Source organism: Mesoplodon bidens (assembly GCF_964165515.1).
Source record: "Mesoplodon bidens genome assembly, chromosome: 9".
Lineage (NCBI taxonomy): Eukaryota > Metazoa > Chordata > Mammalia > Artiodactyla > Ziphiidae > Mesoplodon > Mesoplodon bidens.
This window is the reverse complement of record NC_138166.1, coordinates 59,095,744-59,123,155: the sequence shown is the minus strand read 5'-3', so window position 1 is coordinate 59,123,155 and position 27,412 is coordinate 59,095,744. Positions and strand designations below refer to the sequence as shown.

Genomic DNA, 27,412 nt, shown 5'->3' with positions numbered 1-27,412 from the left:
TCACCACTTCATAGGTGTGGCAGGAGGATGATCTGATAATCATACATGAGATAATATTCTGTGTGTGCTTCGCCCTTGGAGGATGATCAATGTATATGCTATTCAAGAAATGATTCATCTATTTCAGAACATAAAATCATTGCTAGTGTCATTTTAAAATACAGACCAAAGCTATGTTCTCCTAAATTTCAGGGTGAAGTGGTTTGGGGAAAAGACTCAGAACATCCAGCCTCTCTGAGGGATCTGAATGTCTTTTCCAATACTGGGAGTCCTGGTGTATCCTGGCATATTATCTTTTTGGAGAAACCTGCTGATTTCTTCAGTCCAGGCTAGTCTCTGCTACGTGCTCTCATAGCAGGTCCCAGTGTCTCCCTTAGACTGGAGGGAGAGTATCACAGGGCACTGAGCTCAGCACACAATAGGAGCCTTATAAAGGTTTGTTGAATGACTTAATGAGGTTACCTCACTGTACATGGTGTTTCACTTCCTGGCAGCAGTACCCCCATGACACATCCATGACAGGCCTCTATTTTAAAGATCAGATGACTTGAAACTCCATCCTGAAGGGACAGTCAACTTATCACTGACTTGAGCAAGGGGGACTGGGGCAGGGGTGGAGTTTCTAGGAAACTCGTGTGTCCTTCTTGTGCAAACTTTCCCGGGCTTCCTTTCAAGTTCTCCCACTTTGTAGCACTTATCATGAAGCTAAATTGATATTAGTCTGAAACACTTAATAAAATAGTAGCAATAAAGTTCATAATAATGATACTTGGCATTTACTTTGCACTTTGCATCCAAGGATCTCAAAGGGCTTTGCAACGAGGCTTTTGCTATTTTCAAAGCTACACATGGGCTGGACACACAAGCAAAGGAGCCACTGAGTTATAGCTTCCCTTTGGACAGAGTTGGTTCTATCATTAGGCTCAGAGATTGAGATTGTGACCATACTATGTGCATAAACACACCCACTACACACAAACACCCACAGACATCAGACATCTACATGTTAAAAGGCAAAAGTGATATAAAGACTTTCGGTCCCAAGCATGCTTTTGTCTGCATTAGCTGGGTCAAACCCTGAAACGCAGGTCTGCGTTTTGGTAGACTTGTTTTATTGTGATATTTCTTTCAACCCCCCTTCTCAGTGTATTTATAAAAACAATTGGAACATCTGTGTCTGTTCTTTAAAGGCATGGAAGTTTTAAAGGGCTTATTTTTCCTTTAAGTTCATTCTGAAGGATATTTTGTTTAGGCTTAAATGATTAGTTAAAAGCCACACAGGGGTTTATGTACAAAGCATCTCTTCTAAGGCACTTTTCCCTTCCCTGGTGGCCTTGCGTTTTGCCAAAGAGAGTGACTTGCTCAGTTTCCCATATTATTCCCCAGACAGTCCTATTCCTACTCCCAAACAAGTGTGGTATTTGGGGTTTCAAGTTTAAATGTAATTTGGTATCATTTCAGATGTCTTCCTACAGCTTAATAAACATCTTCCCCAGAGGGACATGGGTCTGATTTTAATTTGTGGTAGAGTTATGGTCACAGTAAATGTCAATTTTAGCTATCGACAGTAAGCCCCTACTAGAAATAGAAATAGAAAGTGACTGTCAGTGCATTTAAAGGACACGTGCCACATTATGCTTGCTCATAGGAGTTCACTGTTCCCCAAGAAATCCCTTCACTGATCTGTGACGACAGCTTGGTTTCTCCTCAGGCCCTGGGAAATCAGTGGCTCACCAGAACAGAATGTGTCAATCTGAAGATCATAAAAAGATACAGTGAAGTAACTGAGCCCTTGGCTTTGAATCTGAATATCCCAGAAAGCGTGTCACTTTCTCAGCTACTGGTTTGCCTGGTGATCACGGGCTGTGTCCTCAAGATCTCTGAGTTTCTGTTTCTTCATGTATAAAATAAAGTGGCTGAGCCAACAATCTTTAAGGACATTCTGACTCTAAAATTATATAATTAGATATGATCAAGAGTGGTAACCTGGCTTATGGAGAGGCCCAGAACTATTTACTTCAGGGAAGCAGCACGTCAGTTGTGAGTGGGTTTTCCTCAAAGCTGTGGACAAATGGGTAATTCGTCACTAGCCTTTTTTGGACATTCCCTTTCCTTGAACAAGAAGCAGGCTCCAAAGATGCCTGGGTGCAGGGACCATTTAGCCGAGCAGGACAGGAACCAGAAGTCCTGAGGGGTAGGTGAGGGGGTAGTTTCTTCTTGCAGATGAAAAATGATCCTTTTAATTAGCATGAAATAAAGGTTTCACTCTTCTATATACTAGAACTAGTCAGTTATTATTAAACAGAATAATATCCTTTGAGAGAGGCAGGGCAGGTTACCAAATAAGCCATTACTGTCTTTTCTTTGTGGTGCCACTGGGCCCTTTGGGACTGGGACTAAACTGGACAATTCTGAGAATGACAAAAATCCTCCAAGTCTGTGACTTGCCAGGAAACATTTTCACTACTGAGGAGTAAATGCTATCTGACCCTACCTGTTAAAGAGCTAAGATAACATTCCCTAATTGCCTACGTTGAGCCCTATGGATGATCCTGTCGTGGTGCCTGGGATGGTTAATTTTAGGTGTCAACTTGACTGGGCCGTGGGATGTGCAAATATCTAGTTGCGCATTATTTCTTGGTGTGTCTGTGAAGGTGTTTCTGGAAGAGATTAGCACTTGAATTGGTGAATAAGTAAAGCAGATTGCCCTCCCCAAGGTAAGTAGGCATCATTCAACCTGCTGAGGACCTAAAAAGAATAAGGGACTTACGCCATCAGTGTTCCTGATTCTCAGGGTTTTGGATTTGGACTGAAATTTGTACCACCAGCTTTCCTAGGACTTCAGCTAGCAGGGATAAGAGCATGGGACTTCTTGGCCTCCATTATTGGTGTGAGCCAATTTTTTAAAAATAAGTCATATATATCTTCATAGCCTGTTGTCTATTGGTTCTTTTTCTCTGGAGACCCCTAACTAATACAGTGTCTCCTCTTTAGAACCTTTTCCCTAGAAAGTGTCCTATATTTCCTTAAATATATTTGATAGCAGTGAATTCGTGGAATCCAGGCATTAACTTTCACAACCCTCATCCTCTACTTCTAATCATTCACCAAATTATATTCTCTCCACCCTCAAAATAGGCCTGGAATCAATCCACTTGGCTCCATCCCCACTACCAAGATCCTAGTCCAAAACACCATCTTTTCTCACTTGGTTCTTCCCACAGTTTCCACCTCCAGTTTTGCTCTTCTCCAATCCAACCTCTGCATCGCAGCCAGAATGATCTAATCATGACATTTCCCTCCTCAACATTCTTCCATGGCTTTGCTCAGCATATTAGAATTTAATAAAATCATCCTTTAAGCGTTCTACCTCTTTGATACCTGTAGTACTACTTGCCAATCTGACTTGATATGTTTCACCCATCCTGGCTTTCATTCGTTTCCTAGAATGTGCCAAGCTCTTTCCTACCCCAGGACCTTAATACATCCTACCGCCTTTGCCTGGAATGCTTAGCCATCTGCTCTTTTGTTGACCAGCTCTTATTTACCTTTTAGGTCTCAGTTTAAATATCACTTTCTTAAAATTATCTCTGACCCCCAAATTCCAGGTGCCTCTAATTTAGAGGGTTGCATAGCTCCATGTGCTTTTCCTTCATGCTATTTCTAACGATATTTTTATAGGTATGATTATTTATTTAGTGTCAATCTTTCCCATTAGACTCATAGCTCCCTGATGGCAGGGGCTATGTATCTTTTGACGGCCAGAGGTAAAGTCATTCTGATTTCTTTTAACCATTGAGAAAATCTGTGCTTGCTTTCTGGAATATTCCACTCCATTTGGATGGAGAAGAACAGAGAATACCATAATACAGCTGGAAAGATTTCTACAAGTTAAGATGATTGATCCAAAGTAAGTGAGTACCAGGGTATTCACCTACATGCTCTTCTTAGTAATAGACCTTTCTGCCCTTCTGAAGCCTGAGGCTGTTTCTTTTGAAAAGCACAAAAGCAAAAATGCCAAGTGGAAATGTTCATTCCAGGGCTTCTGATTTTTGCTTTAGGTTAATGTTGAAGCATTCAACGGTTCTTATGATAGTTAAGTGTTTGCCTTTTTTGCCAATGGTTTCAATTGTTGAAGCTCTCCAGAAGAGTCAAAAACCATAATTTTTATGTAAGGTTCCCAAGCATCAAATATATATGCCAAGCAAGCTTCTTTAGTTAAAATAGGGCATAAAGAACTATAGTTATAAGTGCCATGGATTGCTTTCCTTATAAGGCAGAAAATTGAAAAAAGGATCTTCTGGTTTTTTACTCAAAAACAAAGTAAACAAAATCAGTGATTTCAAAGTCCAGTGTGGCTGAGAGAATTCATTTTCTTAATATGGAGTGGGCAGAAAATTGAAAAAAGGATCTTCTGGTTTTTTACTCAGAAACAGTGTAAATAAAATCAGTGATTTCAAAGTCCAGTGTGGCTGAGAGAATTCATTTTCTTAATATGGAGTGGGCTCCGGAGTGATGGAGAGAGTGGACATTCAGGAATGGCTGTCTACTGCAGACTTCTGGCAAACTCTTTGGCCTATTGGTCCACAGCCAGTGTTTTTCTTCACAAATGAATTCCACATCTTTATTAAGTTAAGTATTTCTTTTTTTTTTATTATTTGAAACATACTTTAAATATTTTGTTTTATGACGTCCTGGAAATTGATACAATTCCTTCCAGATCAAGGAAGATGGAGAAATCAATTTTTTTTTTTTTACATTGAGAGTGATTACACAAAAATTATGCCCCAATTTAGTTTATCCATTACTACGGATATCATTTGATGTCATGTGTGAACAACTCAGGACAGTCAGAATTAAAGATGTCCTGCTGATTAGATGAATCGGTTATTTTCACAGAAAAGCCCTTAATGATTATTAAATAGAAATATACCCCTGGTGTGAGGTGATTTGTAAAAGACTACGCAGTTAGAATTATAGATTTTAAATTACTATTAACCTTTTATAAGAAAAAACCCTGTAAGAACAAACCGAAATACATCAGAAGGCTGATGTAAGCTTTGTAATCCACAGAATGAATCTTATTAAAATGAACTTTATCTGACATGCATGAAATTTCAAAGTTGCCCCACTTAGAGATGAGTTAATTGGCTTTATCCAAAAACGAAGGATTTTTTAGGATCATTTAAATCATGAGAATTATTGGTTCAGAATGCAGGGCAGGGCTAGGAAAAGAAACGAAGCCCTTAGCAGAAACTAGAGTTACCTTCCCCACTCTTCAAAACCAAGTTCTCAAAACCTCCTAATGGTTTTCACTGTTTTCTTTCCACTGCTTATCATAATCAGGGAACCACAAATTTGCATCCCTAATGGACCCTTTTCAAAAGTGTGTTGACATTTCAGTAGGTTTTGAGTAGCTTGTAATGCTTCTCTCAATTTGGGCAGGTGCCCACAAATCTCCTTATATGGGTCTCAACATATAGACTGTCTGCTTTACTCACTTTTTTTTAAAACCCCTGGGAACCTATCTTAATTATACTCTTAAAAAAGTGAAAACTCAGAAGTCAGATGACTCAGAAAATGAGCATCTAGCTGGACATCCACATGCAGGGCAGCATCTTAACTATATCTGTGAATGCAGGCTCGAGTGAAAAGTATCATCCCTTGTGTGGTAAATTCACTTTTTTGAGCTTCTATTTTTATCAAAAGGAAATAGATATAAATAAGACCATGCAGATAAACATAGGTCAGGGGAGGGAGAATGCTGAAATCAAGCAGGGAGCTCATCATCTGAGCAAAAACTCCACTGTAGTTTACTGCTTGAATTTTCTACAAGGACCAAGAACTCAAGAGGGCCAGAGGAGGGCCAATTTCAGTCCCACCTACTTTTTGTGGCTTCAGTAAAAATACAATCCAACAGAAACACAACTAAAATTATTTTTTAAGTTTATTTTTTTAAACATTTACTCAGCTCCTGCTATGTTTCAAGAACTGTGCTGGGAGCCCAGAGTGAATAAAAGATCATCCCTGCCCTTAAGAAATCCATCATGTAGTAAGGGAAACAGACAAGGCATGGAAGTCAGAGTAGGTGTAAAGGGAGAATCCCCCAACTGATAATCTGATACCCTGGGGGTTTCAGGGGAGGGAACTTAGGAAAGGAGACACATGAATTGTTCCAGGAAAGATGAGAAGTTAGCACACGTGTGTGTGCGTTCACGTACATATGTGTGTGTGAGAGTGAGGGAGAGGGGATATTGGTAAGTAGGGGCTCAAAGCTGAGTTAACCATCTGTGCAAAGCAGGTTGTTAAAGTACATCAACACAGGCCAACAAGATATTAAATAATTACTGTTGTTCATAGCTTAACATGAGATGAGAACAATCTCTTTGAGTGATAACAAGCCCTGTCTAGAAATACATGCTATCTGATGTGAGTCCATTCAGCCTGATCCCCCTGTAGATGACTACATACATTGAGAATTTCTTTTTTTTTTTTTTTTTTGCGGTATGCGGGCCTCTCACTGTTGTGGCCTCTCCCGTTGCGGAGCACAGGCTCCGGACGCGCAGGCTCAGCGGCCACGGCTCACGGGCCCAGCCGCTCCGCGGCATATGGGATCCTCCCAGACCAGGGCACGAACCCGTATCCCCTGCATCGGCAGGCGGACTCTCAACCACTGCGCCACCAGGGAGGCCCACATGGAGAATTTTTAAAATTAATTTTCTAGCATTTCACGTAGGTGTCTGAGTTACAAACTAAAAGAACCGTCTGACAGACTGTAGTGCACACATTTGATCCCTTTTGAATTAGAGGGCAGTACACTAAAAGGGAGAGAGAGATTTAGGGTAAGTGGCAGGGAGGCACTGAGCTATGGGCAGGGGCTCAGCATTTTCCAGAAACAAAGAAGCCCTTCTTGGCCCTATTATCCTATATTAAGCTGCTTTGGAAAAGGTAAAAATGGAGCCAGAATTTGGTTCTACTTTTCTGATTCTGAAGCTGGTATCACTGAGTTTTCTCTCCAGTATTCCTAGTTTTCATTTATTTCTCACTTTGAGCTCAATAAATATAAATAGGCATGAGATGGGGAGGGGTTGTATATTTTAACAATCACTGCCGTGTAGTATTCTCATTGGAGGTACTGAAAACAGTTTTCTGTGTTTCTTGTGACTTCTACTCTCCCTTTTGGGTGCTCCTTTTGCAACAAATTAATTTTAGTTCCTGGAGAGGAAGGTCCTACCTCAAAACATGGTGTCAGATGCTGTACTAACAAGATAATAGATTTCCCATTACTTCCAGCATAGAGTTAAAACATATAGATTTAAAGATAGCATAGATTTTTGTGTGTGTGTGGCCTACATTGACTTGAAACATTTTGAAAAGTACATTGTTGTCCCCTACTTTCTAAATCGATATTGGCAGTCACTGAATACACCCTTTATTTCAAAGGAAAAGAAAGGAAGGAAGGAAGCAGGCAAGCAAACCTTGGTCATCCTGGCTTAAACAGGAAAATGAAACAAGGGCTTAAGACAAGGTAGCTTCACAGAGCAAATGGCCTGGCCCAAGCCTTCTCACCCAGGCTCCTTCCCTCACTTGCTGTGTGCAGCTGACCCAAAACCCACTCTGTCTGTGCTTTCGCATGTGAAAAATGAGATTGTCAGCTGGCTTCTGTCAGGAATACCTAGGAAAAATGGGATGGGAGGGCACTGAATACATAAGATGCATAACATAATCAGTCCATGGGTCCTTCCTATGTTGCTCCTGATTTTCCTCACGCCAGTAAAAATTCTAAAGTGTGGAGAAGTTCTCATATAGCTTATTAAATAAAGAAGCTATAACAGAATTCAAGTTCCTAGGACCATCCCCAGCAACTTGAACCTCAACCCATGCCCTGCCTCTATAATATATAGCATTTCCACACTGCGGCTGTTTTAATAAACCAATGGATATTTCCCTCCAATCCGTTTGCTTTTAGTGGACTTTTTTTTTCTGTCTCCAAAGAAGCTGGCACTATAATGTCAGACAAATGACTAGAATAACTGTGTATTGCTCTAGACACCAGTGAATAAAATATATCAAATACTGCATATCCCTAGAGTGTATTATTCCACTTAGAAAATGGTATAATTGACTTTGGGTAGTATGGGAGGAAAAAAATCCAAAAATTTAAGAGTGGTGGGGTTATTTTCTGGTAATTGCCTGACTTGAAACTTTAGTTTGTCAATCAGACAGTTCTCCTCGCCCTATAAATGTGGGGCTTTTTGGTGGGTAGGGTGGGAGGGCGGTATTAAAAGAGAACTGAGAAATTGGCTAAGCCCCACAGGCCTTTTTTCTTGTCATAAAGTTGTTGTCAAAAAGATTCGCTATTATGTCTGGGATGGGTGAACTCCGTGGCATTTTGTGTTCAGTAAAAACGTCTCAAACCATTTTTCAAACATTTTGAGGTTTGGCAAAAACCTGAAATCCATCTTGCCAAGCACTTTCCCCCCTTAATTCTTAAACCCATGTGTCTTTCAAGGGAAATTTAATCTGTATGTTTCTGATTCATTTACACTTAACTCATCAAAATGGTGTTTTGTAAGAGTTATTTGATGTTCAAGAAGTCTTATGAGCTTCTCTTTTGATAAGTCTGAAAAACCTTTCTTTCGGAGAACCAGAAAATTGTATTTTACCAGCTGTAAGCCAAATGATTTGAGCTGTGTTAACAGTCAAGAACCTGCTGAATTTAGGAGGCAAGAAAACAGACACAATGACATAAATAAACATCTTCACGTCTGCCTGCTCACACGTCCACCAAAGGCCTTTCAAACTCATTCTTTCCCTGAAGAAGCCTAGCCCATGAGGCCTAAGAACAAGCCATAAAGCTGAAGCAGGAAAGAACTATGGTCCTACAGCAAAAATTCCCACTCATTCTGGAGATGACCAATTGAAAATTCCTAGCTCAGAATCAATGGAAGTAAAACCTGGTGTGTTTCATTAGATAAATCTATTACCTAGGAAATAAAATTATCAATGAATGCCAGAACAAGAAGAGACTTAGGAAATTTCTAGTCCAGTAATATTCAGATTGTGTTCCAAGGACTTCTGGGTGGAGGTGGGGACATGAGTTGAGGTAGGAGCTGTGGGCCAATCAGAGGCTCTATTTTCCATACTGCGCTTCCCCATAAAATTTTTTGTTTGTTTTTTTTAAAGTACTCTAAGAGTAAATTCAGTTTGAAAACAAATACCTTAATTTTATATGAGGACACTGAGGTCTGGGGATGGAATCTTGGAGTTGGGACAGAGCTGGCAATATAACCCAGGTCTCCTGACCCTGGTCCAGTACTCCACTGACATTTCCACTGTGCCAGTGCTTTTTGAACTCTGGCTGTAGTTCATTAGTAGATCAATTAGTGAGAAATTGGTGAAATCAGGTTAATCTGACATGGCTAGTGTTTTATAGGATGTGATATCCAAGAAGTTAGACACAGTTAGGACTAAGAATTGTTTCATCAAACTATACATACACACACATAGGTAAGCATATACATGTGAGTACACTGGGCTGTGGTATAAAATATATTTCTTACTGTTGTTCATATCAAAAAAGTTTCGAGGGCTTCCCTGGTGGCTCAGTAGTTAAGAATCCGCCTGCCAGTGCAGGGGACACAGGTTTGAACCCCGGTCCGGGAAGATCCCACGTGCCGTGGAGCAACTAAGCCCATGAGCCACAACTACTGAGCCTGCGCACCTAGGGCCCGTGCTCTGCAACAAGCGAAGCGACCTCAATGAGAAGCCCACACACGGCAACGAAGAGTAGCCCCCGCTCACCACAACTAGAGAAAGCCCACGCACAGCAACGAAGACCCAACGCAGCCAAAAATAAATTAAAAAAAAAAAAGTTTCGAACCCCCTTTACCATACAGAAAACCATGTTTCTTTTCCTGGCAGTTCAGCCAATAGCAGTTTTCAATTCGCCTCGTTAAAGACCACATGGCTGGAAGACCCAGCACGATGATGAGCCTTCTCACTTCCTGGAAGAAATCCTAAGAATCACCAGACTGTCTCACCAAAGTCAGCTTAATACAGACTGGGAGAAACGAACAAGGAACCAATGTGTGGTAGGGGAGGGATGCGGGGACAGATATCTAGTTGAGCAAAGAAGGGGTCATACTCATCTTCGTATGATTTACAAACGGCAAGAATGATTTCCGACTCGCGTACCACGCAGCTGCACAGTGCAAGATCCAGACATCCTAGCACCAGCGTATTTCCAAAGTGCATTTTCCAAGCACTTAACAATCATTAATTAGTTAGAAACATCCTTTCAAGGTCGGGAGGCACAATAGTTCATCTCCACACCACGGAGCTTTGGAGACTGCAGGGACGCTGAATAGTACAGCACCTGGATAATTACTGTGGGAAGATTAATTGGGTGAACTGGCTGTGAAGCATCTCGTGATAAAGCATTATGAAAAATGCTGCCCGCTTTGCACTCTTAGATGTCAGTGCTGGCGTCCTTTGTCCCTAACAGCCGAAAGCTGCCTCCCTGGGAAAGGATGCAAAGTCATTAAAACAACTATGAATTACCCTTTGCTCTCTCCCTTTTTTTTTTTTTTTTCAGAGTCGTAATGAAGTGACAAGTTTTCTGTGGTCACAAAGTGCCAGAGTCTCTTTGGGATTAAAGTGCAAAGTGGGGCTGGGTTGGGAATTGTGGTCTAAAACCGTTCCCTAGGTGGGAAGCGAGAGGGAGGAAGCAGCGAGTTTCAGAGCCCAGAGGTCACATCCTGCAGGTGGGTGGGTGCTGGTTCGGGGGGGTTTCCAAGCTCTGTCCTCATCCCCATGCACTCAGTGTATCAAGGGCTGGCGTGGGGAGAGGGAGGAAGCGAGAGGGAGGTGGGAAGCAGAGAGAGCTGACTCCTGGACGTTTACCCCGTCTCACTTATGGACTAGGGACAGTTCGCCCCATCCACTAACTAGACACCAGGGAGCTTTTGGCTGGAGGCAGAAAGCAAAATATCTTGTCCGCCTCCCCACCCCTCCCTCCAGACCAGAGGGTGGAGTGTTTGCACAGCCAGGTGCCTGAATGACTCCCAGCTTCTCCAAGCCTGCCAGCGGCTCCTCTGTGCCCCTGCACTTCTGAGTCTTTCTTTGCACTCTTCCTACCACACCATCCCCAGGAGCCAGAAGTCAAAAGGGGATTGAGAAGCATCAGCTTGAGCAAGAAGATGTGTTTCCTGGCTCCAGGAAACCCAAGAGCCTGGCAGGGTGAAAATGTTCTCTTCGCTGCATTAGAGCCAGGTCTTGGCACCTGCCACCAAATAGCTTTATGATAGCAGATAATCAGTCACATTTTGGGGTGGCCTCAATTCCTGATCGGTAAGATGAATGAACTGGGTTGAAGGATCTCTAAAGTTCCCGCCTCATCAATGCATTTAGAATGAGAGGATTATTATTCTATTGCTAAGGAAGTTCTGGATGCTGAGAGGCAAAGCAAATGCCATCCCTTGTGACCTGTACACTGGAGCTTCCTCTTCACCCTCGGTGGAAGGAAATGGCAAAAAGCAGCCTCGTCCTGAGCTAGGGCAAGGTCTGAATTAAGAAAAATAATTTGGCTAGAGAGAGCTCACTTTGTAAACCATATTAGGGTGGATGCTGGTGAAAGCAAAACTAAAGGTGAAAATGCAACGTGAGAGTAATTTACATGTACATTTATACTAAATGGGTTTATCATAATTGCCGTTATTATGATTAATTCCAGAGGAATTAAAGGAGATCAGCCACTTATTGCAGAGTGTTGCTGAGCTGACTGAAGTATTATGATACATAAGAGGGTCAAGAAGAGGCAAGTGCAAAAGAAAAATTGCTTTATGCCATCTAAAAAAGAAATCTACTACTAAAAGGTAGTAGTAGATTTAGTACTACTAAAAGTTGTAGGAAGAAAAAAAAGACCCAGCTCTTCTTGGCTCTGAAGTAAACTTTCAAGTGAGATCTTAAGCCTCATTTTCTGGCCAGTGAAGAGATGGTCACAGAGAATAGAGCCAATGATATGCTTCCCTCCTCACCTCTTCTCCTGTCCACAGTCTCCTTGGCATTCTGTGACTCAGTTTACCTTTCTGGGAAGGAACTGGTAAATGACAGTGTTTCTCTCTAAACTACTGATGCCCCAAACAGACTATTATTCAGACTTCCAAGAAAAGTCAGCTGGTCCCATTATTAAATAACTAACACTTATTGAACATTTCCCATGCTGAGTGCATTTAGTCATTATCTCATGGATTCCATTTCATAGATGAAGTAATGGAGGCTCAGAAACTTTCAATATATTGTCAGAAATCACACAGCTACAAGTGGCAAAGCCAGAGCCTGAACACAGATCTGTCTGACTCCAAAGAGATTCACACGGCCCATGTGACTGTGTGGGGCACAGTCACATGGGCCGTATTGATTTTGAATAAACAGTCTCCACCTCTGCAGAGTTTGCTTTGCAGCCCTTACTTAGCAGTGATATGGGCCCCACTGAGGGCAGAGGGGCAGAGCCAAGTGGGCAGCCAGGCCCCCAAGGCTACAGGGGCCTAGATGGCCTCTCTGCCATGTCAGCACATGTATCCAGCTCCATGTGACTTCAGCCTTTAAAGATCTTTGATTTTAAAAGTTCATAGGTTCCTAAAACACAGTAATTCATAGTAGGCATTCCAGCTTACAGAACACAGCCTCTTGGCCCCATTTTCCATCTCCCATTAAGACGAGTGATTGAGTCTATGTATTAATAGATACCTTGGCATTCCTTTGAAACCTTATTATTGTTTTTTTCCAGGCTTTGCTGTTTTGGACACATCCAGTTCTATTTTAGTCATTAAAGACAGCAAGGAAAAAATTATAAGGTAGAATTCAATTTTTGGTATCATGTGGTGGAAAGGAAGACTTTGCTGATAGCTAGATGGGTCTTGGCTATTGTATAACTACTGTGGCACTCTCCATAATGATTGCGAACTATTGATTAATTCTTCTTGGGTACAGCGTTGCTTCATCAATCATTAAATAAGCTCTCCTGCCAGGGTAGGCACAGGAAGAAAAGATGTATGGACTTGTTATAAAGCGTTTGTGTACTACGCTGTGGACTTTGGAGTGCTAAGTCAAGTAGATTTCAGTTTTCAAGGATGTAAGTAGTCAAGGAACTGCTGTGGTCTGCAACCAAAATTCATGAAATACACACCTCTGAAAGCACCAAGGCTTATTGTACAATTTAATCAGACTAGCAAAGTCTGTTTAAAAATTATAAACTTCAGATTTGAACCACAGAATTTTTATTGGCCCCCATGTTCCTTCCTCCTCTCGGCTATCCCCCACATCCCTGCGCTATGACCATGGCCACTGGCTCAGATGCTCGCACACACATCTTTCCAAAATCCAATGCAAAAAAGTCCCCTTCGAAGTTCAGAGGCCCAAGAAGAACAAACAAAAAGAGAGCAGAAAGGAGAAGGCCGTGTTCAATCCACTGCTTCTTCTTTTTTTATGGGAAGTTTCAGGTGTGCCCACCCTACTTTCCATCAGGCCCACGACAGTGCTCAATCTCAAGTTCACACTAATTTCTGCCTTTGAATGTTGACCTGGCCTTCCTGACCAATGCTTATTTAGTAAAATCTGAGAGGTTTTTATCATGAAGCTTGAGATAGCCTGAGGTCTCGTTTCCAGCAGAGACTTGGGAACCTTAGGATGGAACCCTTGATACAAGTCTTGGGCCCCATCACTGTTATATAATCCCACCAACTTCACCATCATAACCCTTGCCACCTTGGAAACCCCCTTCCTTCTCTTCATTCTCCAAACATCATTTTTACCACCAGAAAAGATATGCGAGAGGGGTAACAAGCTTAAAAGGGAGCCTCACCCGACTAAAGACAGGCATTACCCACATAAACTATTGCAAATAGAAATTCTCTTAATCAAGCCAGGAGTGGAATCCAGTTCTCACGACTGAATTCACTCATCTCCATTTCACTCCATTTTCCCATTCACAAAGCCATCGCTGAGCATGAATGGGGACACAAGGGTCTTTCTCCCAACCTGCCATTGTTCTCATCTCTCCCCCCACTCAGGTCACTGGGAATTTGGCAGGTTTCATCGGCACTAGTCCTCACCTCACTTTAATCAGAATGGTACTTTTAGTTCCGTTTCAAGTACCTGACTTGATCTCAGCCCTGCATGATTTTCTGAATAAAAACAAGGCATAAGGGAAGAGAGGCTGGAAAAGGAAGAAGACTCAGTGATGCTGGGAACAGGACGTCCAGTTAGAATCTGCAGTCAGTTGCCTGCATAGAGACTTCCCAGGAGGACCCTTTCCTGCCTCCTCATGGTGGGAGCAGCTGAGACTCGATCCCTGTGACCTCACTGTGCGCCAGGGCCCTTAGAGAATGTCTCTACCCCTCACAACTCCACATGGTAGGTATGGTTATCCTCATTTTACAAAGAAGATAGAAACTATGGCACAGTGAGGTTAAGTAGCCTGCCGAAGTCACACAACCAGGAAGTGGAAGAGTGACTTGAACCCAGGCCTTTTGACCCACAAACACATGCTCTTTTCAGAAGACCCCGCACCACTTCTCTGACCAATAGCTGCCTGACTTCCTGGTGTCCTCCCCTTTCTTCATGGCATAGATGTGTCTACCAGGGGGGAAATGGCAGGGGAAGAGGAAGAAGGCTGAGCTCAGCACTGACTTAGGGTTAAGCTTAGGCATGTACAGTGGGCAACCCTCTGCTCTGTGCCTGGCATACAGATGGAATAGACTTGTGCTACTTCTTTTATGCCATCAAAGCCTTACCTCCCCCTTCACCTGCTAATGCTAATATGTGAGGCATGGCTCCAGGGACCCTCCACAGAGGGCAAAGCTACCACTAAGGCCATGCCCCAAGGAATGTAAAACACGGACAATCACCAAGATAGCCCATTGACAAGCATAGCCATGAGGCCCCCGGTGGTCCTGACGGTGGAGGAAAATTTGTCAGTGATGGCAAGCTAGACCTTGTGTGGACTGGACTCAAGGGGTTAGAGCTTGTGTGAACTGTGGCAAGTCTGACCCTTAGTTTTCACATTGATAAAAGCAGCACACACACACACACACACACACACACACACACACACACAAGTAGAGGTAAGTCTAAGGAACACTGAATAACAGCAGTGAACTGTAGCACTGTCGATATCCTGGTTGTGATGTTACTAGAGTTTTGTCAGATGTCACCAATGGGGGAAATTGGGTAACGGGTATGTGGGAATCTCTGTATTACTTCTTACAAATTCATGTAAGTCTACAAGTACCTCAATAAAAATTTCAATTAGAAAACAACAATAATCAAAACAAAAACTCCAAACAAAACAAAACAATCACCGAACAGCAGAGCTAATGACTCATCCCTCTGGGTTATCATGGGGAGGAAGTGAGGTACGACTCTGTCCGACCGAGGATCACAGCTGGGCTCATGCCCCTTGCCCTGCCTCTCTGTCAGTCATTTCAGGACCTTTCTGATTATAGGTGAACACCTTGGAGCCAAGTCAACATAGATTGTAACGCTCTAAAAAAAGAAATCATGCCCTCTTTATTCCTCAAGAGTCTCAAGCACCCACTTGGCAGTCATCAAACTCTGCACAATGACTAATAACCTTCACTAGTGGTTTCGTTTCAGCTCTGGGTAATCCCAGCCCCACACTACCCGCCTCCTCCCCGCCAAATAGGCACAGTTGTGATCTTTCCCTGTGCACAATTAAGCTGGATCCATAAATACATACTTTACAATAAGGCTACTACCCTGGAATTTGGCTGAAGAATAGGGACATTGTCTGGTAAAATTATCTTTCTAACAAGCACATATAGTTTTGCCTTTCAAGTTTCTCGAAGGTTTTAAATAGCCTTCAATTGCATCTAAAAACTTAAGTTTATGTTAAAATTACAGAAACATATCAAGAAGTTGTGCAGTCTTTGGGGGGAGGAATACATTCAATTAAAAATTCCGTTCTGAATATGAATACGAGTGGACGAAACAGAAATGTCTCCTGCATTTCTAGGACCATTTTATGCATCTTTATGTCTCACTGAGGACTCCTTACAGGTTGCACGTGGAAACTAAGAATTTCACAAGAGGAACGTTCATGCCAAAAAGCAAAAAAGAAACACCAACTTTTAAAGTGAGAAAAGACATGTTCCCCTTCACCCTCCTCCATTCATTTCTTTCAAGGCACTAATTCATCTCAAATTCAAATGTACTTTTCTCTGAAAACTTATGTCAAATACCGTTTAGCAAAACTTTTACAGAACACGGACACAGACACAGAATTTTAGAGCTGGAAGGGACTTCAGAGATCACCTAAGATTGGTTCCACGTGGGGAGAGGGGCTTGTCACCCACCTTGTCTGCTCCCTCATTTTGAAATGAAGCCCAGATGCTTTAAGGGACTCGCTCAAGGTTCACCAGGATTAGCACTCAGGCCTCCTGACCTCCACCACATCATGCTGTTTCTTCCAAAAATTATCTCCCCCTTCCACCTCTGCCCAAAAAAAGGCGAGAGGGGAGAAGATCCATAAAAAGTCATGATTAATTATATTCAAAACATGCATGAAATAAATAAACATAAACACCTTTCTGGTACGTGCCCCATGCCCCAAGCCCCAATACGCACCAGCTGTATGATGGTCAAGACTGACTGAGCCAGAGAAGTTTTGGAGCAGCCAAGAGTCGGGGATAATCTCTCATTGGGCTGGCTCTCTAGTTGCGGAGGGCTTCGGCTGAGAACTATCTAACAATGCTGGATGGTTTCAGAAAGCATTCAGCACAGGCAGAGCATCATAGCGCTAAATATATTTGATGAAACGCACAGAAGTGTGGTCATAATTTTCAAAACGTAGAAGTCTCTCTCTCTCTGGGTACCCTGGATCGTTAGAACATTAACAACACCATCGACTGTCCCTCTCTCCACTTATTTCATGTTAATTCCTTACTCACAAATATTAACTAGCTGTTTCTCAACGAATCAATCCAGAAGTTTTCATCATCTCTCCCACGACTAGAGAATCTCATCTTGAAAATAATTCAAGAGCATACAGGTTTGAAAGTTAGCACGGGATTAAGTTAATTGTCACGTGAAAGAGCAGGAAGTTAAAATTAACCGCTGTTAACGTTAACTGAAATAATAGGTGAAAGACTGTAGCTGCTTTGGGGGATCATCATCTATTTACTTTAAAAACCGACAGGATATTCTTCACAGTAAGTGCAACAGTACAACTCTTCCTACTCAGCATGACAAACCAAAGGGTTTTCCAGACATGTGCAATTCACCAGAGTTACACCCAAAACGTCACCCCCGCAGGCTCCCACTGTCACTTCACTTCGACCTTTTATGAAAAGACAACCGTTTTGAGCCATTTAAGAAGAGAAAGAGAGAGAATCCTCGCGGACAATAATACGCAGCTGTGATAATATCATGCTTTTAAAAATACCATAATATAGTTTTACTTTTAATAATAAAAGATAAAAAAAGGGGCGTCTGTGAATAATTAGAGATTGCAGTCTGAAGCCAGTTACAGTCACTGCAATTGATAATAAACTGAAAACCCCTTGAGAGCAGGTAAATGCTTTGCAACCCTGACCCCCTTGCTCTCACATTACTTAACTACCCTGCGGTTCTTGCATTACATCACCATTCAAGCGATTGGTTCCTGCATTTTAACTCTCTCCCTGTCTCCTCCGATTAGGATCGACACCGCAGCAAAGAAACTGCGCCCGAGTTTGCTTTCTCGCTTCGCTTTTTACTTGTGGCCCCTTATGCTCCAATCCCTCGGGCTCGCGCTGCTTTTTTGTGTGTGTGTGTGCCCAACCCAGCCTCGGTTCAACTCATTCAGGTCGCTGTACTAGAACAAAAACTCTGATCCAAGTGAAAAGAAATGCCTCTTCGGGACCAGAAGAGGAGCGGAGGGGCTGGGGAAAGAGGAGAAGGAAGAAGAGGAGAAACAAAGACGGGCAGAAAGGGGAGAAGGGGGAGAGACAGAGGAGGAGGAGGACGACGAAGACTCAAGAAAAGAAGGCGGTAGGGGCCAAAAAAAAAAAAAATCTATAAAATCGGAAAAAAGAAAATAAAATTAAAAACAAACCTCATGGACATCACTGAGGCTGAATTCCCTCCTGAGGTGCAGAACATGAGAGCTCTGGAATGAGTGTGTGTAGAATTTGAGCCAAGGCTTAACTAGCCTGAGTGAGTCACATCCTTCCCACTTGATTCCAGGCCAAGCGATGATGTAATGTGCTGGCCCTTCTCTTGCGCCCAGCTCTGGCTCTCTCCCTCCGGCTTGCTCGCTCTCTTTCTCCTGGGCTCGCCCTCCTCCCCCTTCTCCTTTTTAGCTCAGTGCTGGTGAAGTCACCATTTAAATCTGGCAGAACTGAAGCAGAAACTTCAATGTTACCAAAACAGCCCCAGGCCGAGTTCCAGACTCAGGGAGCCTTAGTGGTGCAATTGCCCTTAGAAACGAGTAAACAGAGCCGGGAAACAGTACCGCCTGGGGATGGCCCAGCAGCTGCCTGGGACTCAGAGGGGGACCCGGAGTTCTACGGGCAGGGGTCCACTGGTTCCAATTTTCTTTTTTTTTTTTTAAATGCTGGTTAAAAAAAAAAAAGAAGAAAGTCCCTGAATTTGGTGAAAGGGAAATAACAGTGGAGACACAGGCAGAGGTGGAGACGAAGAGGCGGAAGAGCAGGTTGGAAGGATAAGCAGGAAAAACCAGGACAGGCCACCAGCGCAGGCTTTCTTCAGAACCAGGTGACACGTTTCCATGACCCACAGCCCGTTTTTTCCTGGAGCTGGATGGGATTTTCTGTTGCTTAGTGCCAACCACCAGCCCTCCAGAGATCTGTCGCATCTGACCTCCCTGTCAGCAAGGGCAAACCCGCTCTGGGCCAAACACTCGCCTGCGTGCGGAGCCATCCAGAAGGGGGAATCACAGTCCCTGCTCCCTTGGCCCACGCTGCTGGTCGCTTTTATGTGCAGAAGGGAAAAGGACCCTCGTTGCAAAACACAGACCTCGTCTTCCTGAGATTAGCACTCCACTCTCAGGTGAGTCATTCGAAGAAGAGGGAGTTAGAATCCGTTCACCCTCAAAATGAAGACAAGCTATGGGTCCCCCCACTGGCTGGGGGAGCACTGGTGTGGGCGGGGCCGTCTGTGAGTTTTAAAGGATACAGGGAGGGCAGCATGTGTGTCTCTTCTGTAATGACAGAGGGAGGAAAAACAGCCTGGGGTGGTTGTGCGGGGGAGTCAAACATTATCCTTCACAAATGACAGTGAAGCCCTTTAAATGACGGAATTCTACCCCTCACTTCACACCTCTCCCGCTCAGGACTTTACCTAGAACTGTCCAGACACTTGGCCGCTTTGTTAGCACAGCTTTTTAACTCTTTCTTCTCTCCATTTTCTCGTCCCCTCACCCTTAATGTCTCCTTCCGAAAGAAAAGAAAAAGTAATTTAAAAAAATGGGAAGTTCGCTAGAATTTTTTTTTTTTAAATGCCACAAAAGCAGAAGAAAGGCATGGGGTTGCAATTTATTTTTTATTTTTTCAAACATAATCATCTATTGCCTCTCGTCGCTTTTTGTGATCAGTGAGTTGACCAGGTGATACAAATGTTGGTCTCTTCACATGTGGTCAAGCAGAAAAGATCCCAACTTCTAAACTCTGCTTTCAGAGAAATCTCTTAGCTTCTTAAAGATATCTGCTGCCAGGGGACAGGGCTGTTCATCTGAGTCCCTTGGAATTTCAATCAGAGCTTTAGGGACTATCACCAAACTCAGAGTGAAGAGTTAAAAAGCAAGGTTTGCCCAACAGTCTCCCCACCCTGGAGGCTGGGGTGGCGAAGAGCTTTCTCCAGCAGTCTGCCCTGGAGCATGAAATCCCCAATTGACGCTGATGCCACAGTTGCTCCAGTGACACCTTTATCAAGGCAGGCAGCTCTGAATTAGAGGTGATCAGCCGTAATTACAGCTGGCGCCACTGAAGCCTGTGGCCTGACAGCGGCAAATGTGGTTGCTATAAAGTTTGGTCCACCATGTCAGTGGCCTGTATAACTCACTTACGTCTGACTCGCCAAGCAGCTATTGATTTTTCTTCTGATGCAGGGAATAAATAAAACAAAATCTCCAATCGCTTCTACCACCCTTTCCACTTCAAGGCAGGATGATAAGATTTTATATAAATGACTTTCTCCTTTTTATAAGAGCCATCGACCATGTTGGTTAATATAAAGCTGAGGATTTTCACTTTTCCTTCTCCACTCCCTACAACTTGCCTTACTTTTCATATTTAAATGTTATTATTTTAGACATATCAAAATGGATATGTGGTGCTGCTTTCCAAATTGACATCTTCCTATAACCACAAGGGGAAAATGCTCTCTACTGGATTTTTCTTAGATCCTGTCCCAGGGACTGGGTTAAGCTGCTAGATGGTGCTTTTTGTTTTTTTCTTTTTTTTTTCACTGAAGTAAGTAAAAGGGGCCCTGTGCTGTAGGTAAAGATTATATAAAGGTACCTTTCTTGTGCCTTCCTTGGAAAGTAACAAAGGAGATGGCAGTTTTGGCCAAAGCCAGGCACAGACCTCTCATGAGACACACCAGAATCTTTGCTCCTGCCGGGAGGAGGAAGAGGCCAAAGGTTCCAAGGCAGTGAGGGTGCCTCTGATCAGGGGGTGACGTGACCAATGGGTTCAGTGCTTCTAGCCCAACTCCGAGGGCCCTGTACCTGATGATGATGAGGTGATGATGCCACTGGGCCAACCATGTGCAGGACACACTGACACTCTAATAAAACTTCTTTGGAGCACTGGCCGGAGTCAGAATCAATTTCAGAGTTCAAAGGGGTCTGAGTACTACATTTGCACTTGCCTTCTGAACATAAATACCCTCCCCTTCCCTGCCATTCCAAATCAGGCATTCTCACTGGCTGATGGGCTTCTCCCCACCTGAAAAGAAAGCCTGCTTTCCTATTTCCCTTCCTGTGAGCAGCTAATGATAGAGAATATCCTGTTCCCAAAAGGAAATTCCCCTCCGACTCGAGAGCTTCCTTTTTCACCCATTTGGCCCTCTCGTCGCCTATCCCCGCTAGCCCCCTCCATGTTCTAGTTGCTCTTCTGAAGAAGGGGGGCTTTGGGGATCAGGGTTTTAAGATGCTGTAATTCCAGCGGGAGCCTCCTTAGAAGTAGCCCCTGGCCAACAGGCTAGGCCTCCAGATTAGCTGGCTTGCTCAGGAATGCTTACGACACCCTCCTTTCAGAACGTGTCCTCCTTGGGGAGAGGGTGGTGGGTACTGCGCAGCTGTTCGGTGTAACTCACATACTCGCAGCTCCTGATGAAATGTTCGGCTCCGAAGAAGTGAAAACCTCTGAGATCTGAGCTCAGAGTTCAGAACGGATTTGGACTATCTCCAAAACAACCCACTAGAAAAGCACAACTTGGACTGCAGGACTGAAGAGCACAATAGCCAACTAAAGTAAATTTTGTGTGCCTGGGTGAATTTCTTAGCTCCAACACATTACGGAAACACACAGCAAATATAAGAAATGATAACGATCCTTCCTAGACAGAGCTGATTTTTTTTTCTTTTAAGTCTGAATTTATTTTCCTCAACGAAAAGCATATCGTCTTCTTTCAGACATTGTTTTTAAAATTTAACCCACGATTCCTACAGTCCCAGTGGAATTTGAGGGGCCAGATAATTTCAGAGTTAAATAAGCTCTAATGACTATCACATGTACCCAGCCATAGACCTAGTATTAAAAATTATTCAGAAAAAAAGTGGCATCTCTTCCTTTTTTAATTTATAATAACCATCCAGGTGGTTTTCTAAGGCCTCCTTTGCAAATTGCTTCCAGCGAACCTTCCGGTCACAGACCACTGCATACCCACATGGTGTCATTCAGCGTTCCCTTCAACTTGGGTGTCCCGTGTTTTCACAGTGGACAGAGGCTGAGGGGCTGCCTAGGTCAACCTGTGCAGCATGCTTCCTAAACTGTGTGCAAGCAGGATTCGCTGGTTTGGATGGCTAGGTCTGCTAGCGTCAGCTCCTGGCACTCCCAGGGAGAAAGCAAGAGAGTGCTCAGCCATTGGTTACTTCTGTCTTGTACCTACTGTAATTCCTACATCCCAGCTCTGGCTCCAAGTACCCTCAGGCAACTTGCTGGCCTTCCTTGTGTCCAAACCTATTTTTGATATTCTGAAGTGGCGATGTTGAATGTGACAGACAAAGGAATGAATTTCTAATGATGGAGGCATCGGGAAGCCTTGGGGGTAGGTATTGGGAGGTTATGAGAGACCTTCGATCAGCCCTAAAATATTATCATCAATTACGCCTACTCATAGTGTATTTTTCCCCCTAACTTCTCCATCTGTAAAATGTGAATGTCATTGTATCACTCGAACGCATCACAGTATCTGAAAAGCAGTTGACGCTCAATGAATATTTGTTGGATAAATGAATGAGTGAATGAATAAATAAACTCCTCGGTTCAGGCATTACCTTTTCCGTGAACACCTTGCTGGACTACCAGGCTGGGGCAGAAGTGTCCTTTTCTCTGGGCTCCTGGGGCATCCTGGATCAGATTCTACCGCAGCAATAAGCCACTTACGGAAAGTACCCATTCCATGCCTGTCTTCCTTGGGAGTCGTTAGCTTCTTCAGGGCAGAGAATGGGCTGATCCATCTCAGTTCCCCTAGCACTTAGCAAGCACCTGACTCACATACAGTAGGTCCTCAAGAAATGTGACGGAACTGAGAGACGGCAGCACAGGCTGCTCAGTCTTCCCTGAATATGTTCCCTCCTAAAAGTCCTTTTCCCCTTTTCCACTCTTACACCTCTTCTGTGGCTTCCTTAAGATCTGGAGCTTCTAGAATACCTGGAATAATAATAATAATAAATACTAGAAAATGTATTGGTTGGCCTTGTCCATCCCTGCACTATGTCATTTCTCCTCTGGGGGCCTTAGATTCCTCTTGCTTCCCTTTCCCAAAATCCACATGGGCAGCGATGCCAGTATGAGCACCCTGAGGTTTTTATTATCAGAGCAGCTGACATTAGACTATTTCCACCAATCTCTTATATAAAGTATCCAGAGGAACTGAAACTCTAGGTGAGAGGAACTGGCATTCTCTTATTGGCTGGGGTGCTTCTCATATGGTTGCCGGGGCACCCTAAGGAAAGGGAAATTGCCACTGAGACTTACTCATCCCTAAAGAATGGTGGCGTCAGTTCTTTTTTTTTTTTTTTCTTTTTTCTTTTTTTCCTGTTTTATTGTTTTACTGAGAAGTAATTGACATACATCACTGTGTAAGTTTAAGACAGCATGAGGGTCTAATTTACATAATATTGTAAAGTGCTTGTGTGGTGTCTGTTCTAACCAGCAGTTCCTACAGCTCAAGGTTACGACTACAGGAAGAACACAATGAAAATGGTGGAGGACAGGAGGTTCAAACATCTGTGGGTAGAATTATATACAGGATCAGAGGCTAATGGTGTTGCCAGACTGCACTGAATTCATGTTCTGGTCTTGAGCGGAGCCAGGACATGGCTGAACAGGACCGTCTGGGGAACAATCCTGCTCTGCTCAGGAGAGGTGGGCGCCTGATGGCGTGGGATAAAGAGGCCTCTACTGCAGGCTCAGTAGATAACCTTGGTTAGGAGAGGTTATCTACCAAAGTCCCACTGTCCCTGTAGACAAAGTGTGGTGACTGGCCTCCTCTAGGGTGAAGCAAATGGGATGCCTAGGGTGCAAAATGGGATGCCTAGGGTGCAAAATTTAAGGAGGCATACATTCCTAGGGGCATTCAAGGGCAGGGCAGCAACTGCACAACCCTGAGAGTGGGTGCTCCACTTGCCTCCTTGGTCCAGGCCCTGGGTGGTGAAGACTTACTGCTCTCTGTGTACTTCATGAGCACCAGCAGGGCTAGGCAAATGATATCAGGAGAGGCTCTGGGTCTACCCGGCCAGCTGGGGAGAAGTGGGTGATGCCTGCCGCGGACTGGACTCTTCCTCGGAAGCATCACTTCCATCAATCTTCCCTTCTTCTCAATTCCATGTCTTTCAGCTTGCCATTCTATTTTCCCCACTATAATTGTTGCTTGTGTGAAACACCAAAATTATGGCCTTGTCTATCCTCTCTGTTAAAATTTGCAGAAATTGATACTTTTCCTTGTTTTGTAGCTATTGTATATCTCATTGTCACATATATATATATACACATATGTAGACATACACATATATGAACATACATATATACACATATATTTACATATACGTACAATAGCTGACTATATATATATGTATGTGTCTATATATGTGTGTATGTGGACATATATATGTCACCATTAGCCAACAATTATTCAGCACATATTTTGTGCTGTGCATCGTGTTAGGTGTCCCACAGATGTTAATTCTTTTAATCTTTTCTGTCACACCATGAAGTAGGCACTTTCATTATCCCCATTTATGGATGAAGAAGCTGAATCAGGGGATTTAGTAACTTGCCTGAAGTCCACAGTGGAGCTGAGACTTGACCTAAAGTTGTCTGATGCCAAAATCAGGGAAGTGACCATGACACCTCAGTATTTCATATCAGAGCACTCACACCTTCCATAACCCAGATGTTCCCGGTGACCTGGGCTAACCTGTGTGTCCTGAAGCAAGCAGTGGTCTGGGTCCCAGCCATCAGAATGGGAAATGTGTGTCTTATGAGCTTCATGATTTTGATCAGAGAGATTTTCCAAAGGAGGGGAATTTCCAAAGTTGAGGCAGAGAAAAAAGAAAAACTTTTTATGACATAACATAAAAAAGTAAGAAATGGAGTTCCCCTCTCTCAGGTAACTGGAGGGTGCTGCCTGCCTCATACCCCTCACCTGGTCTTCACCACCTCCTCATCACACGCTGAAATCTCATCAGGGCCCACATCCTGAGCCAACACTGCAAAGTTCATACCTACAGCTCTCCTAGAGCCCTCACGCTGCTGGTTTCCAAGGCTCCTTCTTTCTTGCTGGGTCTCCTCGTTTGACAGGGAGGAAAACATGTGCCTGCCGGAACCTGACCATCATTTGCTGAGAATTCCTATCTGGAATGCTACCCCTTTGCATAATTTTAATTAAAACACTGGGTGTCTTCTTTGTAAACAGTGACCCCCAAATACTTTGCAGTTGCACAAAAAGGCTTTCTGAAAAAGAAGACTTAACTTGTTTGGATAATAGCCCTGAGAGTAAACTCTATTCACTGTTTTCATTGTTAAACATTTTAAAATGAAAAAAACAAATGCAAAAGTAAGAATGAATTTGAAGGGTTTTGAGGGTACTAGAAATAAAAAGGAAGGCTTAAACTTGGAAATCGTATTTGTGGTTGTTTTTCTTTTCACAGAGATTCCAGCTATAGGTTCTGTGTTTAATAACTGACCTCCCCTTACTCTGAGGAGAGTTCACCAGCACTGATTTATTCAGAGGGTTCTGAGAGAAGAATGAGCCCTCCAACGCTTTTCCCTGGAGGGGATGAGAGGAATTTTTTTTTAACCCCAAACATGAAGCTCTTGGGTCTTCCAAATGAAATTATCTATGTTTTTATTAACAGAGCCCCTGAGTTAAAAAGTTGGTTTTGATAAGAGAGAATAAATGAAAGAGAAAACTGCTGACATAATATTTTGGTTTCCAAACCCGCTTCCACATTCTACTTTTCCTCTCAGGCTCGTACATGACTCTGGTGTCTGTATTTACACCAGAAATCCCAGAGAGAAAGGTGCAGTTAATCCTGCCTTATGCTGAAATTCAGATCTAGACCTTTAAGACGACAATCATAGTGACACTTTCAGATGCACGGCTATGTGTTCCTGTCTTTCTAGACATGTAGCACCGTACGTTTCATAAATAACTTAGCCTTTCCTCTCCATTCCTCTGAGAGAAAAAGTAGATGTTATGATGTCCAAGGGGTCTTTAGGTTTGGAGGTAAAAGATCCTAAATTTCTCATTCTCCATAAGCTTTAGAATTCCTCTGACATTAATAGAAATTGGAAAGAATGAGAGATTCAAGCACCATCTGGGCCAATCTGAGTTCCCGATGTTCCCACCCAAACTGGAAAGCATGCTTTTCAGGTGGTGTTGGAACATGCTTTTCTGGAGCAACGATCCTCCTTGAGAATCTCATAAAAACTGGGAACCCTCCTCTTAACCATGGACCCCAGGTTAAAAATCCCCAAGAAAGAAGCATGCTCTCTTTGTATTAAACTTAAGCTATGCCCCTTTTACAGGGAAAGAAAAGCAGGCATGCACAGATGAATCTCAATGCTTTGAAGGCTAACCCCCAGCCAGGTACTATAACCAACCAGCAGACCGGGGTGTTTTTCTATTTCAGTGGTTTTCAGATTTGGTGTACCTGAGACCAGATTAAAATGCAGATTCCCAGGTGCTGCCTCAAAGACTCCAACAGCGAAGGTATATGTATTTTTAAGTATATGTATTTTTAAGCAAAACTCCCCAGATTTTGATGCTATTGATCCACAGACCACACTTGAAGAAGACTGAATTCTATGTGGTAATCCTTGGTCCCTGAAATAGTACAAGCAAATAAACTAAATAAATAAAAGAAAACAAATAGAAATAACTGTGTCTTTTCCCTGCTGTTCAGGCTCTAAAGGAGCTGTGATTTTCTTTCACCTGTGATTTTCTTTCACCTTTTTTTTTTTAAGGTAAAAAGCAGAATAATCTGCCCTAAAATGATCAAGTCTTTAAAAACCAGCTTTCCCCAAACAGGATGCCTAAAAAGGATGGAAACAAAACATATGTGTTCACAGTAACATAACGCCATCTAAACGGTCTATGGAATTATGGTCTCCAGGACCCCTGATAAGATTAGGGTTTCCTGACCTGTGGCTGGTGTAGCAAGGCATTTCTCTCCTATGTTTACTATCAATGCTTCCAGATGTTTACTTTGTAATATTCCCAGTCTCCTAATGACAATCACAGGGAGGGTACCTTGGGGAGGGGAAGGGAAGGAAATATTAGTGGTAACTGACGAGTGTATTGCATGGGCCAGCCCACCACAACTTTGGCATAACTTAGTTATCTTCTAGAACTTTAATTGAACATCCAACAGTGGTCCTGGTTTGGTATACAACAGAATGCTACAGATTTCTGCACAGGGTCCCCTTCTCTGGGGTTCTTTTCTTTCTCCAAAGGATCTTATCAAAGTTTTTCAGAAATCTTTTATTTTTAATCTCATAAAGTGCCAGTCCATCCACAGACCCAAAAACAAGAGTGACCGATAAAGGGGAATGAGGATTATGACCTGTGAGTCATCAAGGGCTGCATCTACTGCTAAGTGGGAATTAAGTGTCTGAATTACAATGATGGTCCTTGTAATTTCTTTTGGACCAACTCTCTG

At 43.1% G+C, this 27,412-nt stretch overlaps 1 protein-coding gene across 6 annotated transcripts in view; it reads right to left on the bottom strand.

The window, feature by feature from the left end:
- Nucleotides 1-27,412, bottom strand: part of CREB5 (cAMP responsive element binding protein 5) — a 425,217-nt gene that overhangs the window by 119,044 nt on the left and 278,761 nt on the right. The window contains exon 1 of one of the 6 annotated variants that reach the window (XM_081244664.1): nt 18,116-18,532. The exons of the other annotated variants lie outside the window; for them this stretch is intronic. Coding sequence (XP_081100790.1) covers nt 18,116-18,162 — 47 coding nt within the window. The 5' untranslated portion in view covers nt 18,163-18,532. Of the gene's footprint in view, nt 1-18,115; nt 18,533-27,412 lie in introns of those variants that run through there. 6 annotated transcript variants of the gene reach the window in all.